Source organism: Artemia franciscana, chromosome 17 (genome assembly GCF_032884065.1).
Source record: "Artemia franciscana chromosome 17, ASM3288406v1, whole genome shotgun sequence".
Lineage (NCBI taxonomy): Eukaryota > Metazoa > Arthropoda > Branchiopoda > Anostraca > Artemiidae > Artemia > Artemia franciscana.
This window is the reverse complement of record NC_088879.1, coordinates 16,997,833-17,018,525: the sequence shown is the minus strand read 5'-3', so window position 1 is coordinate 17,018,525 and position 20,693 is coordinate 16,997,833. Positions and strand designations below refer to the sequence as shown.

The following is a 20,693-nucleotide window of genomic DNA, read 5'->3' as shown; positions in this document are numbered from 1 at the left end:
TTTATTATTGAAAATGTTGGACGTAAAAACTACCCAGTAGGAAAAAATTGAAACCAAACATGTCTTGGTGCATTGCTTTATTTTGAAAATCATTCCAATCAAATCAAACGTCAATTAAAAAAAAAGAAAAAAATGATCATTTCTTCTTTCTAATTCACCTCATGTTCATTTTTGTTATTTCCTTTTTTGACAATTATCTCGGAACTGTGAAATTGTTCAAATAAGCTCTTTAGACGTGAACGGGACGAAATTTCTTTATTTTTCTGTCAGGATTCAATGGTGGGATTCACTTCTACATTGGAATTAGTAGAATAATTTGGTTTTAATCCCAGTGTGAGGTCAAGTGCCTTTACTATTAGCAAGCAAATTAATTAAAGACCACTCAACTTCTCATTTTGAAGTTAACTCTTCATTACTAGCGCATAGACAAAAATGTCGAAAAAAATCTCAAAAGAATAGATCAGTGTCTCTGCAAAAGTGGAGGGACTTTATTTTTACAGCAAAAAATCCGACGACGATGAGAAAAGAAATCGCAAATCACTGAACAACTCATACAGAATAGAACATTCCTGTAAAAAATCACCCAATTCACTGAATAGTCAAAGCATAGACAATAAGGTTAAAAAGAGGAACTTATCATTAAAAATGAATAAAAAAAAAGATGATCCAGAATTCGTGGGATGCAGACTCCAGTCGCTGGTTCAGTTTCATGTTCTTTAAACAACCTTGAAGTTCAACCATTCCTTATCCATATACATACATATATATTGTAATATCTATTGGAGAGAAAAAAGGGTAAAGAATAGGTCATTGGATTTTACAATCCCTACCGGCAGTGCTGATCTCCGTTTCATGGCCCTTCAGCCAGGAAGGGCAATGGAGGGGGGGGGGGGGGTAGACAACCTGTTCTTTCACACACTCTTCCTGTTTACCTTCCCCAGAAAGGGTACCCAAATCATTTTCACCATGATATCCACCAAAATAGGCTGTCAGATGGTTATTAAATTTGGTTGAAGGTAATAGCTAGTATTCGGGACTTGGGCTATTTAAGAATCCAGATCCAATACGCTCATCAGATTGTATCACAACTTGGCGGAAATTGAAAGCTAATTCCAACATTGTACCTTTGGGGACCAGGACCTGATTCAACATAATATGAAAAAAACTTCGTTTTCTTAAAGAGTTAAAGAGGCTGCGTCCCAAAGTCGAACCTTAAAACGTACAGGAATTAGAAGAGGCAGTTGGGGGGCTGCCGCCCCCCAAACCCCCAGCTTTTAAAGACTCTTTTGTACAGGTTTTTTTTTTTTGGGGGGGGGACTTCATTGTTACTAATTACTAGTTTCGGCGCAATGGTTCTCCTGTCCTCTTGTGTTTAACATTTTTCGAAGTTATTCCATTATTCATTCATTTCAATTTTTTGTTAATTAAAAGAGGGCCTTTCCGAAGCCAAGAGCTGGGGGTTAGCAAAAAAAACAAAAAACCTGTACAAAAGAGTCTTTAAAAGCTGGGGGTTTGGGGGGCGGCAGCCCCCCCCCCAACTGCCTCTTCTAATTCCTGTACGTTTTAAGGTTCGACTTTGGGACGCAGCCTCTTTAACACTTTAAGAAAACGAAGTTTTTTTCATATTATTTCTGTACGTTTTTCTACAATCCATGGTGGATGTAATTTAATAATTCCTGTACTCCTCGTACAGGAATTAGGAGAGGAACTTGGGTGGCTGCCGCCCCCCCCGCTTTTAAATCATTGTATAAAATAGAAAAAAAATAGATAGAATGACCGAAATTTTTCTTTTGCTCATAAGAAGCTAATATTCTGTTATCTCTCAAATGATAAGCTGTCCAGGTGTTATCAAAAAATTTTCTGGAATGGAGCTGGATTTTTATGATGCTTGCAGTCATTCTCGCCGTGCCGAGCTGATTATTTTGATGTACTTGAATGTTGATATTCGTAACTTTTAAGAATTTCAAAAATTAACATGGGACTATTAGACTATTAGGACTATAAGAAGACTATTAGGAGAGGCAAACCCCCCGCTTTTAAAGACTCTTTTGTACAGGTTTAATTTTTTTTCATATTAATTCTGTACGTTTTTCTACAATCCATGGTGGATGTAATTTAATAATTCCTGTACTCCTCGTACAGGAATTAGGAGAGGAACCCCCCCCCCCCGCTTTTAAATCATTGTATAAAATAGAAAAAAAAATAGATAGAATGACCGAAATGTTTCTTTTGCTCATAAGAAGCTAATATTCTGTTATCTCTCAAATGATAAGCTGTCCAGGTGTTATCAAAATTTTTTTGGTGTTGTGAAAAAAAACCGCCCGTAAGGGACTTGAACCCTTGACCCGAGGAATAAAAGTCTCACGCTCTACCAGCTGAGCTAATAACTTGCATGTGTGTAAATATAACTTCTCAATAGCTTTTAAAAATTTCAAATTAACATGGGCTCTTATGGAGAGAAATCCGTTAATTTAAATAGCTAATGGGTGGTTTCTGGAAAACAGGGAAGGAGTTATCGGATCAAGCTGAAATTTCGCGGATAAGCTCCTGGGCCGTAGGGGACCTTAACTTGTGAATTTCAGCCCGATCGGACAACGTTAAAAGGGGTGGGGGGGGGGGGTTCGAGGGTCGAAACTTTCGGGGGGTTAAGATTTTCCCACGAAACTTTCATGGGCACTTACTCGGAGAATTCCGCATCGAATGAGTCTTCGTACACCCAGATCCGATGTCGGATGTGACCTGTAGGCGTGGCAAAAAAGAAAGTAAATGAATTTTAAGTGGCTATGCGTGGTTTCTGGAAAACAGGGAAGGAGTTATCGGATCAAGCTGAAATTTCGCGGATAAGCTCCTGGGCCCTAGGGGACCTTAACTTGTGAATTTCAGCCCGATCGGACAACGTTAAAGGGGGGCTTGGGTTGACAGGTCGAAACTTTCGGCCAGATTTTCCCCATGAAGAAAAAGTTGGAGGGGGATGAAATTTTGCAGGTTTCTTAGTTGGAGCTCGGGCTACGAAATGCATCCCTCCCCATGCGTCTGCGACCACTGGAACCGAAGATCGCTTAACATTGTCGTGTGTCGCCTCTTTATAGAGGCACGAGTGTGCCTCCTTGATATATTTGGCGTCAATGTGTCAACGTATTAGCCAATTTTCGAAATATTTTTTCAGCAACTGAAAGTATTTCCTTGAGTTGGCTTCCTATTTGCTTTTCCTTAGGTTATGTTGCCAGTATAGTCCTAAAACTGATTGATAAAATTAAACATCCTTCTTTACGCCATAAGCTTTCCACTAATTCAACCAATTTTTGTCCAAGAAGAATAAATGGGATCTCTGCTCATATATAAACTAAAACAAATCGAGCAACTCAATCCCAAAGCCCAAACAAAGTATGCAAAGGATGCTTAATTGCTTAAATATGCATTTATTATGTATTTAAATTCTAGTTTTGCATGCCTTTCTTTTTTCTAAGGTTTTGGCGATTATAAAAGAATTTACAAATTGCTTTAAAAGTGGATTTTCTACTATAGTAAGTGGAATAATACTAATAATACTAATCAACAATGACTTTAAAGGCAGCTTACCTAAAGATTTATATTTAGATTTTTTTTTAAATTGTGGGGCCTTTGGAATTGGAGAAATAAGGCTGAAGGTAATTGGATAAGTTTAACCGTTTAAGAGTACAGAACTTCTTTTATTCTAAACTGAACGGAAATTGAATTTTCGTCGCACCAAAAGATTTCAATGCCATGATTATGATGATTATTATATTTTTTACCTAAAAAATTCTATAAAGAAAACTGAAAAATTGTTTCACAAACGGTTTAAATGCTAGACAATGTAATTTGAATTTGGCATAAGACCATTGAAAAAAATATCTCCCCTAACAATTTTTAAGACTAAAACACCCCAAATCCACCTAATTTTATAACACAAAAGTTGTGGTTGAGAAAAAAATTTGAAATTTATAAATCAGCCTATAAAATCTGATAAGCAGCAGCCTGTTCTCCAAAGTCAGTACACAAACTTTAGATTTTATTAAAAAAAAAGGAAGAGAAAATAAAAAAATTAAATAAAAAAAGGAATTAAAGGGAAAAATTACCTCAACAAATACTGTAGTCTTTTGAATGATATCAGACCCTTCGAAGGAGGTAATCAGTACAGTACCATATCCAATGCTGCTTCCTCTCCTCACCAGACCAGTGTTGTCAACAGTGATATTGCCAAGTGCTTTGACCTCAACAGGAACCATACATTTTTCGGTTAGCAAGTAAGTTGACTTTGGAATTCATACTCATAAGTATTGTTCTGCTCAGGATGAATTCATTGGCTTGCTTCAGAGAAAGAGCAAGTCGGGGAATAACCTGAAATTCAATACAGGACAAATTTTTAGTTTAGAGGCTTTTATTAGCTAGGAAAGTTTTTAAGAGTAGTGGAGCAAGCTTAAAAAATCATATTAAGGAAATATCTTTTAAGCACCCCCCATCCTCTTCCAGGTGATTGCATTTACATGAAATAAAAATTCTTTGCATAGATGGATAAAACTTTCAAAATTGGATCTACCATCCCAGCTAAGCCCTGGGAAAATGCTGTTAAGTCTTCGTTTTTCCTGCTTGAAAGGCTTGAAATGACCTTTGCAAATAGGCATTAAAATGCGAAATAAAGCTCAAGTTTAGCTGAGAATCCAAATAAGAACCTCAAAATGTAAATGTCAAGACATGTCGAGAGAGGCATATTCTAAGCTAAAACTTGTTCTTCTTTCATTCTTCAGATTTAAATAGTCTTAAACTTTTTCCTTTTGGTAAAAGGTCAAACGTACATAAAAGGTAAATAAAACATATAAGAAAAAATTAATATTTTGAAGCCGTATTAAGTTCCTTAGAGCAGCCTTTTTATGGCCTTTCAATCAAGGTAGCCATTGAAAAAAAAAGAAGTTAAAATCAAGTTGTTGCTTAACTAATTAATACTTCTCAAATTCTCACACTTGAGTCAACTAGCTACACGGAGTCTATACTAGAGGCAATAACTATCCAGAAATAAGTCGTCCTTCCTAAATTTCAGTAGCATTGACTGCTCGGAGATTAATTTTATGGAGGAAACCCATAGCCATTGGTATTGATTTGTATTGTGGGTTGCACTCTTAGATACCTACACTGAGAGAAGCTAAACACCATTTTTGAAATATTTACACATCGTGTTTTACCAGTGGACTTTCTATTGTAGTCTTCTCCACTTGAGATCAAGAACAAGACATAAATCAAGCATGAAGTGAGTATTAAGTCACACGTTTCACAGGAAAGGGGGGAGGGAGTAAAGAAACATAGGAGTAGGTAAATGAGTCTTCATAAAGGGCAAACACCTGGTAAATTTCAACCCAAAACAAAACAAAAAATGTTCCAACTATTGAATGTATTTAAGTCCTCTATCACTTTATGGTCCAGGTTGAGGAGCCTAGAATGATAGAGTTGTAGTTTAAAGGTAGTTCATTTTACAGCTCAATGTTGAAAGGAGCGCCATTTTTGAAAAACAGTGTTGTAGTTTTGACATAAAGAAAGATGAATGCAAGGACCGTAAGATAAAAACTCGGTAAAGAATTTTATTTTCCTGTGTAAAAACAGATCGGTGTCTGAGGACCCCCTGAGTCTACGTTAAAGGATGGGGGTATGTTCTGGAAACCTTCAAAACAAAAATTAATGGCCAACCTTCGTCCGAAACAGAATAATTTTTTTTTACACCAAGTTCTTTGGAGATGGATGCTAGGAAACAGTTTCAAGGTCACAAAGATTCATAAAGCCAAATAATCTGACCAATAGCCCTATGTGAAAAATTTTAGTGATGCCTCCGTCAAAAGTTCTTAAGCACACAACGAAGGTTGAAAAAAAATATCTTTAAGCTCATTTTCAGTTCAGCCTTCGGTAAGAGGTGCGAGAGTGTACGGAATAGCAGTTGCTGTGACGTTGTAAGCGACTCAAAGGAATGTGCTTAAATTACTGTTGAGCTGAGCTTTACATTGTTTTCCAGCATAGGCTTAAATATTGTCCTTTTACATAGAAAAGAAAAAAGAAAATTTCGTTAAATAATAATATTGCCACTGGCGTGGCCATTTTATAAACTCGTGTTTTAATTTTATTAAAATATGTGTAGGCTCAAATAGCTGAGGGAGGGGAAGCTCAAGTATATTATGGAGACACTGATTCACTACTGTTAAAAGTTAAAACAGACACTATATACGATGATTTGGGAAATTAGCTCTCGAATGGACTTTACCCACTGGAAAGAGTCCATTGACCGGGAGCTAGTTAAGCACCATGCCCAAATAAAGTTTTATTTGTAAAATCTGAGCCGCGGAGTGATGATTTTCCACGCTGTGTTTGCAGGTTCGAAGGTGTACTCTGTGCAAACACACGATGAGAAAATTCACACACTCTCTAAGAAAGTACCGATACTCTATGTGAAGGAGAATTTTGGTGTAACTGTTTATAGAAACTGTGTAGAAAATAATCTAGTTCCAAGAGTGAGTCAGGGCAATTTGCTCTTTAAAATTTAAAAACTACATGATTAGACTAGAGGAAAATCCCAATTCCATATCGGACAAAGTCAGTGTGTGTGCGGATGGTGAGAAAGTTCTACATGGACACTACTTTACTTCGAACCGAGATGAATGTGTCAAATACAGGCAACATCTTGGTCTGGAATAAATTCAGTAGTAGGTGGGACGGGGTTCTTTTTTTCATTCCACCAGTGCTTTTTTTTACATGTGTATGTTTGTTCCGTGTAAGGCAGAGTTTTTATTGTTGTTTTTTATGTGTCGGTAAATTTTTCTATATCTTGACATAAAAAGTGTTTAATATTATACTATTATTTCCCTGGAATCTGCCACTGCTCAGCTCCGTCCTTTAGCCACCGAGAAGACCACCGTGCTTTCCAAGGTCCTCTTTCAAGAACTTTTATATCGTGTCGCTGCTTATTTTTCTCCCAAGTGTCTATTTTATCTAAATAAAAATGTTTGTTGTTTTCCCAAGTGCCTACTGTGTGTTATTAAAAATAAATGTGATATTCGAATGTCATTATATTTTTTGAAGTGAATTTTTTGTCAATAAAGAAACCATTTATTATTCTTAATTTTTGTATTCTCAAACATAGGAAATTAATATTTATTCAACGGATTGAGGCATTTTAGAGTTAGTTGTAGTCTAAAATTGAGAAGAGCAAACTCTACATTCAGATCGTTTCTTTGTGGGCCATCAATATCTGGCAAAACAAGATTTTTAACGAAAATCATTCAATATCGTTAAAAAATATTTTATAAACTTCGAAAAATATCTGCTATTTTTATAGCGTGTGGCAAGAGTCGTATGATAAAATAAAGACCATTGCACCAGACACAAAATTCATACAAAGGCTTGATGTATTTAACGTTATTGAACCAAACTATTTTACTGAACCAAATGATTTATCTGAATCTATTGAAGAATGGTCTCAAGAGATGCTACAATTATTCAAGGTCCAATCTCATCATGAAAAAATATCTGTAAAAGCTGTCCTCCACAAACTCTTTCATCAGAACAAATTTATGAGGTCACTTGCTTTGAATTGTACTAAATATATTACCTACAGGACTGTTCGTGATTAACATTCCCTCATAAGTTTGAATAACAAATATAGCCCTGTGAATCGAAATTTCTACTCTCAGCACACAATCAGGCTTAAAATAGACCTATAGTTACATTGTGCTGTATCTCAATCAGAAAACAACCAAGCATTTGACTGTAGTCACCAACATTTTTGACAATAAAATTACCCTATTTTTACCATTGAACAGTAAAAGGTCATTAGTTGACATCAAAATGCTGAAGAAACTACAAGAAAACTGACATTTATTTTACGTCCTAGGTAATTCCAAACCAAGGCTTAGGAAAGCTACGCTCAAATATGAGGTTGACAAAGAATTCATTAATCTCTTATCAGAGCTTTGTTTAAATTTAACTGAGTGATGTTCTGCTGCTAGAAGTATTTTAGGAACAGACAAAGCTAAATTGTTCACTAGTGCGTGCCATAGCAGGCAAAAACAAGGGGAAGAAATTTAAAAGGAAGTGTCCTTCAAGTAGGCAGTAGCTTCTTTGCACTCGTACAGCCGTTAATTGCTGGACTTTTAAAAACTATTCCCTAAAAAATGGCTAATCCCTACAAGCTGACACCAATAGAATTGGTCCTTTCACCAAAACAGCACTTTGAACAATATGACAATTGCTGACAATGAAAAATTGATTTTGCTAAGAGTGGACAGGCATAAACCCTACCGTGATGAAGCCGCTAAAAAGATGCCATTGATTGCAAAAAGGAAACGCCTCAACCAGAGTCCTGGTTGAACTTCGCTGAGGTAAGGATGCTGGGACTATTTTGAAAAACTGTTCATTTTATTTTTATTTATATTATCCTCTTGTCAGTTGTTTTTTCTTATTTGTATTGCTGAAGACGACCCTTGGACATAGGGCCGAAATATTCATTCTATCAGGGAACCCTACCGTGGAAGTGTTAAGCTTCTATCAGCAAAAATATGGATTTTTTTTCCAGGGGTGATTATATCGAACCAGTTGTCATAGAATGTTGCGAGCGGGCTCATTCCAACGGAAATGAAGTTATATACAAGTGAATTATATATAAAAAATGAAGTATATACTACCCTTTTTAAGTGATCTAAAAAATTGGAGGGCACCTAGGCCTCCTCCCACGCTAATTATTTTCCCACAGTCACCCGATTAAAATTGTGAGATAGCCATTTTATTCAGCATAGTCGAAAAACCTTATAACTGTGTCTTTGGGGACGACTTATTCCACCAGAATCCCCGTGGAAGGGGCTAGAAGTTACAAACTTTGATCGGTGTTTATATAGTAATGGTTATTGGGAAATGTACAGACGTTTTCAGGAGGATTTTTGGTTGGGGGGGGGGTTGAGAACAGGGGGTTATGTTGGGGGAACTTTCCATGGAGGAATTTGTCATGGGGAAGAAAATTTCCATGAAGGGAGCGCAGGATTTTCTAGCCTTATTTCAAAATAGAACAATACAAAAATAAATATGAAACAGTTTTTTCAACTGAAAGTAAGGAGCAGCATTAAAATTTAACACTAACAGAATACAGAAGTTCGTTACGTAAGCTAACTCGTAAGTTACGTAGATCTTTTACTAGCAAAAACGTTCGTAAAATATTAAAAGTACTCGACCAAGCCAAAGCCTTTGACAAGGTTGAACACTCATACCTGTTGATGAAGCTTAGAGCTTATCAGGTGCATGAGGATGTGATTGATTGGGTTGGAGCATTCCTAACTGGCAGATCTCAACGTGTCATGATCTACACTGATAATGGCGATCCAGTTTTCTCCTCCACTTCCCCGGTTATAAGCGGCGTCCCACAGGGAACCATCCTTGGGCCAACATTGTTCAGCATATATATTAACGACTGTACAACTTATCTATGCAACCTTTTAACATTATATGCTGACGACTGTAAGCTCATTGGGCCTGCTGAAACTGAAGAAGAAAGAGCCTGCATTCAGCTGGACCTTGACAGGCTATCCTCTTGGTCATCAACTTGGGCCCTACAATTCAATGCAACAAAATGCAAGGTACTGCACTTAGGGCACAATAACCCCCACCATCCCTACCATATAGGGTGTGATCAGTTGGAAGCAGTTGCCGAGGAAAGAGACTTAGGCGTCATTGTGGACAAAGATTTAAAATTCCACAGCCACACTCAGGCTCAGGTTGCAAAAGCTAATCGAGCTCTCGGACTCATTAAGCGCTCTTTTGTAACCAGAAAGTCATGTGTGGTTATAAAACTTTATAAATCCCTTGTCCGTCCCCACCTTGAGTTTGGCTTGACTTTGGCCTTTCCCCAAAATAAAATGGACACAAGAGCCCTTGAAAGTGTCCAAAGGAGAGCAACCAAACTGGTCCGTGGCTTAAATAATGTCCCTTACCAGGATCGCCTAGGATCTTTGAGACTTCCAACCCTCACCTATCGAAGATATAGAGGAGATGTGATCATGGCACGCAAAATTTTCAAATCCGGTCACCTGAACCAGATCTTCACCCCCTCTTTGGCTAACAATTCAAGAGGTCACAGTCTTAAGCTTCACCTGCCTGGATGTCGGAGAAGGGAACGACGTGGTTTCTTTTCCATTCGGGTGGTCCCCCTCTGGAATAGCCTATCCGAGTCTACCATCCAAGCTGAGACACCCCACTCCTTCAAGGCTGGAGTCGACAGGGACTGGGAGAGGGCCGAGTGGAGGCTGGACTGGGAAGCTAAGCCAACATAATTACATCACTCACCACCAGCGAGAACTACAGGAGGATCTACCACCTTATCTCGCTGGCAAATGCGATTTAAGGTAATTTAAGGTAGTTGCCTTTTTAAGTAACCAAAACATTGGAGGGCAACTAAGCCTCCTCCCCTGCTCCTTTTTTCTCAAAGTGATTCTATCAAAATTATGAGAAAGCCATATAAATATGAAATTTCGTTTTAATTATTCATCTGTGGAGAGCCAAAATCAAAACATGCATTAGTTCAAAAACGTTCAGATATTAAATAAAAAAAAGACATGTTTTTAACTGAAAGCAAGGAGCAACATTAAAACTTAAAACGAATATAAATTAATTCGTATGTGAAAGGGGCTGCTCCCTCCTCAACGCCCCGCTCTTTACGCTAAAGTTTTACTCTTTCTCTCAATTCTACTTTTTAAAACAGTAAAAAACTTTAGCGTAAAAAGCGGGGCGTTGAGGAGGGAGCAGCCCCTTTCATATACGAAGTGATTTCTGATCGTTTAAGTTTTAATGTCGCTCCTTACTTTCAGTTAAAAAAAAAACTTGTTTTTTTTTATTTAGCTTATCCATACGGGTTCATTAAAAAATATTCTAAAGTTCGATTGTTGCTTGAGTATTTGTATATCTGAATTTGTATTCGGATAAGACTGTAATGACACATGATAACTACCCATACCTAGCACAGTTGGATTTATATAAACGGTTCTCGTATCTCCATACTTCTTGGCAACCTTCCGTCGACAATTTCTGGTAACAGTGCCTCAAAATAAAATTTTTGTAGATTTGGCAGCATTTTGTTAGACCAGAATTCACGTTCACGACCAATCTTTTCATAATATAATTCCTCTTCCCCTAAAAATATTACAAAGTATACAAAATCAATGTCACAACATTCCAATTGCATTTGAACTTGGTAATAGTAGTCATGTGTTCTTTTCAGCTTTATTTCACTATTAACTTTCTTTTCTAGACATGTATTTTTTTTAAGCGCTATCCACTCTTCCAATGTAAGCCCTTTTGCTGTCAAAGGGCACTTCACCTCCAAAAGAGTCTTCTCACCCGAAGGAAAAATTGCTATCCCGTCCGGACTGACCCCTAGAAACCCATATTCCTTGTGAATGAAAAGCCCAGCAGAGTTCACAATGCAACCCATTTTCTTTGCAAAAGCTGCAATAGCTACAGGCTCATACATCTGACCATGCTCCATTGCCTTTGTTTGGCGGTTTCTGGGATACAGCAGCTGCCGAACTAATGAGCCCACAGTCTTCAACCGCCTTTTACAAACAGCACCAGCTACGGAAGCTGTAATTCTGTTTTTTCTGTATTCTATCCAGCTATTATCGATAGAATTTCTCTGAAGCCTAGTGGCTTTTTCGATACTGAGGATATCTGTTGCAGTACATTGGAGACGAGTCAAAAAATCTGTTTTTGAAATTTCGAGCGCACTGCAATCAAGATCCGGAGCAGTTGCGTTCGAGCCGTAGTTTTTGTCTGCTCCGGTTGGCTCCCTGATTTCTTTTGAAGGGAGTTTTGTGGAAGCATTAGTGAAAAGGCGCTTTTTAGCAGACAGTTTTTTACGTCGAGCAGTAGTCATGGCCCGCTGCTGTGCAAGTTTTTTCAACTGCCTACTTGGTGTAGATCCTACAGTTCTTCGAAATATTTCAAGGCGAGCTGAGTGACCTTTCGTAAATCGGATTCCTGCTGCTTTAACACGGGTGGTATATCGCGCACTTTGGCTGACCATGATGTTTTTGCCACCTATAAGCCTTGCAACTATGCTCATAAAATATTCTGCCAGGTTGCTCGTGTGGTTTCCTATCAGTAGACGAGCCCTTCTGGTCAGCGCATCAAAGGCTGAATACACATGGCTGAGAAAGATGTTGCTAGGGGTGTCTTCAGGATTGACCTGTAGAACTTTCCCGGAGAACGAGCAGCGTGTAGGACAAAATCTATGGTCGCCACGGGAAAAATGTAGAGGAATTGCCTTCAGCGCACTGATGAGATCCTTCACGCTTTTCTTCTCTGTGGTGGCACATACAATTGCATTTCTGGCAAAATCACACATTTTCTTTATTATTGCGGCACTAAGAAATCTTCTGCATTCGGCATTTTCATGCTGCTTCTTATATAGTCTGTTTTTCAAGCATTTGCACGGATGATTAGCACACTCAATTTTTTCTACATTTCTGCCATATGGTACCCTTGCTATAATTTCAGAATGGGTACTTGAATCGCCGTCGGCAACATCGCCGTCGAGTATATCTTAGATTGTGCATGGATGTTGCTATTCGGAATGCGTCAACTAATATATCTGACTCCATACCTGTACTGGGCCCCTGCCAGTTCATAAAACATGTATGTTCAGGAACAGATCTATTTACTTGATGCCTGTATTTCACGCAAGTACAGCAATATTTGTTCCTAATTCCTAGATTTAACAGTTTCTTCGAATAGAAACCTATCACCACTCCACAGCCTGAGAGTGCACGATATCTATTCCCATAGCTTCGTGTACACCAGCTTCCATCAACTATAACACATGTCTCTACAGCTCCATTTGGGTGAATTTTCTCACCTGCTTCCAGTGCCATCCTTCGCTCGGTTTTCCCATTTTCGATAAGATAGTCATAGAGAACTTTTTCCAATTCTACGCAAATTTCTTTCTCAAATTTCGTAAAGACTTTTTGAGACGGGGTATTTATTCCAATGGTAGAGAAAAGTTCTTGAACCTGGGCGTGAGTCATTCCACCATTTATTGCACCAAACACTACCTCTTTGTTGACACTTACTGTTCCTGTTTCTGTTTTGTGTTTCTTTCTGATAGTATTCACACTATCAAAATCAGTCCTTTTCCGTTTTTTGACTACGGTTTTCGTTGAGTCTTTTTTTTTAAGCCTTCTAGGAGCAAGGGGTTTTTCTGTGTGAATTGTGGCTTCCTCATGACATGATTCGCATTTGAAGATGAGTCTTGAGCGCAATCCAGCTCTATGTTCTTTAGAAAACATCATATTTGAAACCAAATTGATGTCTTGGCACCTGTAAATAAAATGCTAATTGGTTGTGAGCAGCTGCTACTGGAACTATAAATTAAGCTAAAAAAAAGAAATTAAACAGGAACCGAGATAAAAAAAAGACATAAACCTTTCGTCTTGTAGATAGCTTCGCCATGAGGTCTGACATTAAATCACCACCAGGTTTAACAGCAGACTTCGACTTGTCACCTCGGGTAATTTCTTGAGTAGGCTCCTAGAATTAACAGTTTAATTTGGAAAAAAAGTTATGAGAAAAAAATAACAACACACAAATATTTACTGTCTTTGATCTGTGTTTAGCTTCAAAGACGGTAGGACGTAAATTGAATAGTTACCACATTTCTTTCAGGCTAATAAACCCTTGATCTAATCGGCCGACACATCTGAAACATGAACCTGAAGTCACCAAGGACATGATCTTGAAACACGCAAAGGCATGTAAAAAATCATACATAAATACATACTCATGGTTATACAACAGCTTAAAAACCCATTTTCCTTAAACTCCTCACTCCCCTCCCACCAAAAAAAGCCCCTCCCCCTACTTCAGCTCAGAATCCAAGACTCAGCCCTGAATCTATTTACATTGATTAAGGAGGGCAAAAAACTAATGCTTCTTTTTTTTCAATTCATCTTCCTCCGCTTAAACTTCAGAATTTATAATCAAACAACCGATCTTTCGAAAACTGAACTCTAGTTAAAATCAAAATACTTTTATATTACCTTTCAACGGACAAGTTGTATTATCAACGGACGAATTACAAGCAATATTATAAAGATGTTGCCTCCGAATGCCTCCGGATGTGTTTCTGCTAAACAAAACTTAAAACAGAAATAAACATAAAAAAAGGTAAGGATGAAAAACAAGCATTAGTCGGTACCCAAATGATAATACAAAAAAAGGAGTGAAATGGGACATTAATTACAGAATCTCTCTAGGAATAAAAGAAAAAACTCTCACTTTTTTCAAACAGTAGTTGAAAATGTCGATTTTTTTTAGCAAAAGACCATTTACAGAAGATTATGAAGCGAGAGAGGAAGATGATATAGCTCATAACTTTTTTGAATACAGAAATGAGAGGGGAAAAAATCATTTTCAATAAAATATCGCCAAAGAAATTCCAAATTTTTTGGAAATTACAGATTTTTTAAGTAATGATTTCAAGCTTCATTAATAACACTCAAAAAGACCAACAGTACGTCAAAAGGTGGTTAAGAAACAGACAACGAAAAATACAGAGAAATTGTTGTTTTTTTTTCTCAGTGAATGACAAATTCTAGGCCATTTTAATTTGTTAGTTTTAAAGCAAAAGTCCGCCCAAAATCATTGAAACATTGATGCTGAATTTTCCGTAAGTTTTCCATTGCCTATTATTTCATCTCTTAAGAAATGGTAGCCACTGACTGACTCATTACATTGCTTGCAGTATTCTGATCCGATGTTAGCATACTCATGAGTGGGACATACATTTGTAAATGTCCTTAAAGAAAGACAAATTAACAAGGTGATACATAGGTTGACCTAAGGGGCCAAGGGGAAATCTCTTCACGAAGATAGAAGAGGTCCACAAAACAACTATCTCAAAATTGCTAGAGGAAGGTTGTAAAGTATGAGCTGTCTCCGTTTCTGGAACTAGACTTCTCCCTATTCATAGAACCCAACAAACTGGTTTAACTTAAATTGGAGGAATGTCTCAGCCCTGTGACAGTGTTAGTTCAAAGGGTATCAAAAATTATATAGCAACTCGATTCGGCGCATCGATACTAACAATGGCGTGAATACAACTATCTCCCGGTAGCCACTCTACCGCCGTATCAGCACGACTCACACAATACCTTCTCTACACATGTGATCAGTTTTTGTCATACACGGTGAATGACAAACGGTGCTGCTTATTTCACTATTTGCTAATACACGGGACAAAAATTATAGCAACGTGGCTCTTACCTCAGAAGTTGTTTTAACAACAGATTTCAGTTTTGCTTTCCCAGCTCCTCCGGCTTGTCTAATTGCGTCCATTAGGCTACTGCGCATGTCCAAAAAACCTTCGGGTGCCATTTCTTGTTCAGTTTCTTTCCTATCTCTACTTACAAGCTCATCTTTCTACAAATAAATGTTTCAAAGTGTTTCTAAAGTTTTGCACTTTACAAAACGGAAAAATGCATAAAATATGTCAAAGTGATCCGTAAAGTTCTCAGGTTCATGAAAGCAATGCTATGTACACTGAGGAAATGAAAGATTTATTTTTTCCTGATTTAAAAAGTTCAATATTTCACAGATATATTAATAAACATCACGAAACGTAAGCTTGAAATCACCTAAACAAACCCTTTTCGTTGCAGAGACTATTGCATAGGGACAGAGAAGACCTCTAACTTGTATTGTTAAGAGGCGTCAATTCACGAAAATGTAGGGGAGAGGGGAAAAATATATTTTTTTTAATCTACAAGGGAGGACAATTTTGTTGGTTTTTTCCATTAAAAAAAAAAATACCAAGAAAGTCATTTTTCAATGAAGATACCAAAAAACGTATTTTCCAAAAACCAGTTTTTATTAATGAAATACCCAGGGGGTTTATTTCAGTGAAAAAATACCCGGGGGATATTTTTAAGCCCCCCTCGAAACCCCTTGTATTGTTTGTTTTATACATTTCTGTATACATATATACATATATCTATCTCGCAACCCCTTTGCCTGGGATCCTGGAGTTCAACCGGCTTCGAAAGTCAACAACGGTAAAAATAACATTTGAATCTGAAGGTTTTTTAAAGTATTACATCGTCCATGGGATCGAGTTTGGTTACGAGTACTTCAGAGTTGAGAAAGACAAGGTGATTCCTATAGAAGTTTTAAATGTCAAAATTTCTCTCACATTGAAAAGATCTGTGATTTTGATACTCTGAAGTGCGCTCTTTGCAGTGGTAAGCATAGATTAACCAAGGATACTCCTTGCGATAACGTGATTTGTTGCCCCAACTGCAACTCGAAGATCTATCCTATAGTTTTCACTGACCTGCTATGAAGAAGTTTTCTAAATGAATACAATTACTTCAGTTACGTCCTTTAACTCGAATGGAGATATGGGCAAACTTGCAGTGATAAAGGAATTTGTTTCTGGAAATAGATGAATCATATGATTGCAAGAGCACTATTTGTTGGACCATTCGTTGAATATATTAAGTTCCCTTTCAAGTTTACACGATATATTTACAGTTCCTGCAAGCCCTATTAGATGCCGCCCAGCGGGTGGTGTAGCTACATTTGTTCCTAAAGAATTTAGTGCTATTTTATCTAGCGCTGATGAATATTTTCTTGCTTGCAAACTTTTTGACTGTTTCAGTCAATTGCTATTTGCCTACAGATTATCACCATTATCTGTCTTTTGAAGCATTTACGTTTGCTTGCCATAGATTTAGTAATTTTATTACCCAATTAGATTCGAGTTTACGCATTATTATTTGTCGGGATTTTAACTGTGATCTTGATAATATAAATGAGCGGAGTACAATTTATTTTCGTCTATACCACATTTTAATACTCACTCAGATTTTAATCATTCAGATTTTCAGATTTTTCATTTAGATTTTAATCAATCATTTAAATCACTCAGATTTTACTTATGTTCATTGGAGCGGGAGTATGAGTAATATTGATCACGTTCTTTCTAATTTTGCCCCATCTTTTCTGGTAAAAGTTATCCCGGATTTCCCAATAAGCGATAACTTGCCAATTTAGTTTTCTGTAATTGACAGAGTTATTTGGGATAATACTTTGATACCGGTATACCGTGATAAAGTGGAATCTTTGGCTCGTAAGGTTGCTGTTCCAGATAACCTGAATTGTCACAGTGATAACAATGAGTTTGAGCTTAATTGTTTATATTTTCAAATTATTACATTGCTTAAAATACGATGCTGGAGACACTTGTCGAATAAAACGATGTAAACTAAATATAGAAAAACCTTTTTGGTCGGCAAATCCGTCTCTTGTTCATGCTAATCATGAATCTAAATTGGTTTTTCGTTTTTGAAAAATTGCGGAAAGCCGCGGGATCGTCACCCAGTTTCCTGTGCATGAAGGAAAAGAAAGCACTTTTCCAGTCGGAGCTTCGTCGTTGTAATAAAATTCTGCTAATAGATTCCTCGTCTGAGGTTGACGGGAATAAAAATGAACTTTGGAAAGCTCTACGTTTAACTAAAAGAATTAATAAACCCTTTAAAAAAATAGACCTTCGCTTGTGGAGTGGGAATCCAATTTTGGTGACCTGTCGAATTCCTGTGACTATCCTAAGCAACTTCTGTGTGTTGAACAAATATTGAATAGTTCTTTGAATTTGTATGATTTTTCTATTTTTCTTTAATTCGTTATTGGGCGCATGTCACATTCTAAAGCCACAGTTTTTCCAAGACGTGGATGGAATCCACTCAAATTATGTCAAATTGGCTCCCACTTTTTTCTACTTCTTCTTTTGAAATTCTTTAATCTTATCCTCAAATCTGGTAGTGTTCCTTCATCTTTTTCAAGGTGGGGGTGGTAACTCCTATTCAAAAATCCGGCGAAAGAGATCTCCGATCGTGTGACTCTTATAGACCGATAAAAAAAAGGTTCTATAATTGGTAAGCTCTTCGAGCTATGGATAACGTTTTTTTCTTGAACATCTGGATGTTGGTCTTAATCAAGCAGGCCCCAAAAGAGAAATGGGCTGTGACCATGCCCATGCAACTTTTGATACAATTATCAACGAGTCAAGGTCTTCTGGTTCCCCGCTTTAAAAAACTTTTGATTGATATAAAAGGAGCGTTTGACAGCATTTCCATGCTTCTGCTCTTTCAGCCTTTATCAGTGGTAGGGATCCCCCTTTCTGTTGTTAGAGTTCGAAGATCCTGGTATCGGGGGCTTAGAATAAAAATTGCTGCTTCTGATTCTTTTTCTTATCCAATTTTTGTTGGTCATGGAGTTAGATAAGGTGGAGTTCTATCCCCTTAAATTTTTAATGTATGTTTCACGGGATGTCTTCGTTCTCTATCCACAGCCTTTATCTCTCGGGGCGGGGGGAGTCTTTTATTGCATATGCTGATGATACTATTTTGTGGAGCCGTTCTAAAGCTAGTATAATCGAATATTCTTTCCAGTAAACTGAAAGATAGAGGCCTTTCCATTAGTGTTAAAAATGTCAATATTTCCCAATTAATGACAGTAACCGAGTCGAACTAATTTTCAACAAGAGTACTTCATTTCCGGTTTTTGATACTGTTCTTTATCTGGGGTTACCTTAGTGTGCTTCAGCTCGAAGTTTGAAGTTAATGTTCATCTTAAATATTCAAGACAAAATTAGAAATGCATTTGCCTCAATAATACGACTTCGAGGTATCTATCGTCGTGATATTTTATATTCTCTTTTTAACGCAGTTGCCCTTCCGCATATTCTCTATCTTGGCCTTCTTTTTCGAGATTTTAAAATATGAGATTTTTCTTCAATTCGCGTTTGCTATTTTGAATACTGTAAATTTTTACTTGATTTTCCAATTTGTGTTAGGAATACCGAATTAGTTTTGAAACTTAAAGTTAAAAAGCCGTTGGAAGTGGCAAGGATTAAGAGGAAGAATTTTTACCACAAGTCCAAAAACTTTTTTTGTGTGCCTGACCTCTTCCCTTTTTTCTCCAGAATTCGAACAGTGTTTGATTTTATGTTGTTGTGTGTGTATGATTATTTTTTTTCTACGTATTTATTCAGTTATATTATCAAGCTAATTCATAATCAGTTGTTTTGTTTTATTTGTTAATGTTTGTTTCGTTGTTTGATGTTTGATTTTGTTTGTTTAAAATCAGTGGTCTTGTTTGCTGATGTATTTATTTTTTGTATTTTAAATACTCCTCAATTTTGAGGGAAATAAATAAATAAATATACGTTCAACCCGTACGCACAAAATACAACACGAAAAAAAAGAACCAAAAACACTCAACAAATTGAAGTCGCTGCCTTCCACGCTTACGCACTATTCTTTATAAAACATCCTAATGCAATAATTAGATTTATCGAAATGAACCCCAAAATACCTGAGAGCGGCAGCTCATCCCCTAGACAAGATTGTCTTGAATTCATCAATATTTGGTATCTATTCAGAAACGATCCAGCCCATACCTCAACCTCCCACAAGAGGGAGGCAATCACAAGTACTTCCCTTTAAGGAGCACACATACCATCCTATCTTCATGAACATCTACTTTTGTATATCCAGCTTCAAAGAACGCATGTATTCATGCAAAAAAAGTTGTAATGGCAATCATATATCACAGGTCTTAAGTTATTGGTAGGTAAAAATAACCTGACATCTTTAATACTTACATTCAACACCATGAAATTTTCTTATCTCCTGAGCAATTTTTTATACATAGATACCATGCTTTCGCTTCTAAACTGAAATAACTGCTGAGTACGCAAGGTTTGAGGTCAATGTTTCGCATGTTCCCCCTGGAGAGTAACCCATAACGTTTACTCTTGTTTTTCCAATCATCTCCTTCGTCACCACTTGGACAACACATCGAATCACTTTGGAGACTTTTTACGGCACGCGACTCCAAATATTTGAATGTTTATTTTCTTACAATGTGGAGAAGGAATAGGCCTTACTACATAAGTATGTATACGTTTTTGTAGCGACAAGCCAAAAGCTAAATGTTTTTTTTATAATAAATAAACAAAATATCAAAATAAATATAAAACTTGCACAAAAGTAATTTCTCAATCTCTCCAGAAGAGGGTTTAAGCCTCGTAAGTTTTCTTTATGAAGCCGATTGTCCAGTTTACGGTCCTTTACTAGTTCCAAAATTAATGTGTAGGAGCCTTGTTAAATCGTAAAAAAAAAAAAAACAATAATCTTCATTTATGTCAAGAAATAAAAAAAAACTACTTGTCAGAGCTTTGGGAAACGGGCTATCACGACAGAACGGTGGAAATATAATACTTCATTGTCAAAAAATGATGTACATTAATGGTGAGATTACCACCAAGCCTACTTTAAAAAAAAAAAATTTCAAAGAATTTATGTAAATGGCTCACAGATTTTGAACAACCGCTTTTCATTCTCGTGGATCAGTTTTTAACCTAGCTTCATAATGTGTTACATAAAACAGATCACACGAGACGTAAGATATGTCTTGTTAACAATCCTTCTCGAAAGAAATGTGTCGGTCCATGAATTACCATGACGTACACCATCAGAGTCAACTTTTTAACTCCTGAAAATCTGGTACTTTAAATGTTACCCTGTACTCGGAGGCCAGCATCTCTTTACGAGTACCTTGTAATATTTGTGTGCATGAATATTTGAATAAATTACCTC

The 20,693-nt window shown here is 37.0% G+C and overlaps 1 protein-coding gene across 1 annotated transcript; it reads right to left on the bottom strand.

Moving 5' to 3' along the window:
- Window positions 1–4,093: 4,093 nt before the first annotated feature.
- LOC136037934 (WASH complex subunit 1-like) lies at window positions 4,094–19,255 on the bottom strand. The gene is made up of 3 exons (XM_065720801.1): window positions 15,298–19,255; window positions 13,459–13,563; window positions 4,094–4,359 (listed from the first exon to the last, which is right to left on the bottom strand). The coding sequence occupies exons 1-3, from the start codon at window positions 15,406–15,408 to the stop codon at window positions 4,234–4,236; spliced, it is 342 nt and encodes a 113-aa protein (XP_065576873.1). The 5' UTR covers window positions 15,409–19,255; the 3' UTR covers window positions 4,094–4,233.
- Between the last annotated feature and the right edge of the window lie 1,438 nt (window positions 19,256–20,693).

Coding starts and splice junctions, on each gene's coding strand:
- LOC136037934 (XM_065720801.1), bottom strand. CDS start 15,408: ATGGCACCCGAAGGTTTTTTGGACATGCGCAGTAGCCTAATGGACGCA. Junction 13,564..15,297: donor TTGTTAAAACAACTTCTGAG/GTAAGAGCCACG, acceptor TGTTAATTCTAG/GAGCCTACTCAAGAAATTAC. Junction 4,360..13,458: donor AGCTATCTACAAGACGAAAG/GTTTATGTCTTT, acceptor ATTGAATTTCAG/GTTATTCCCCGACTTGCTCT.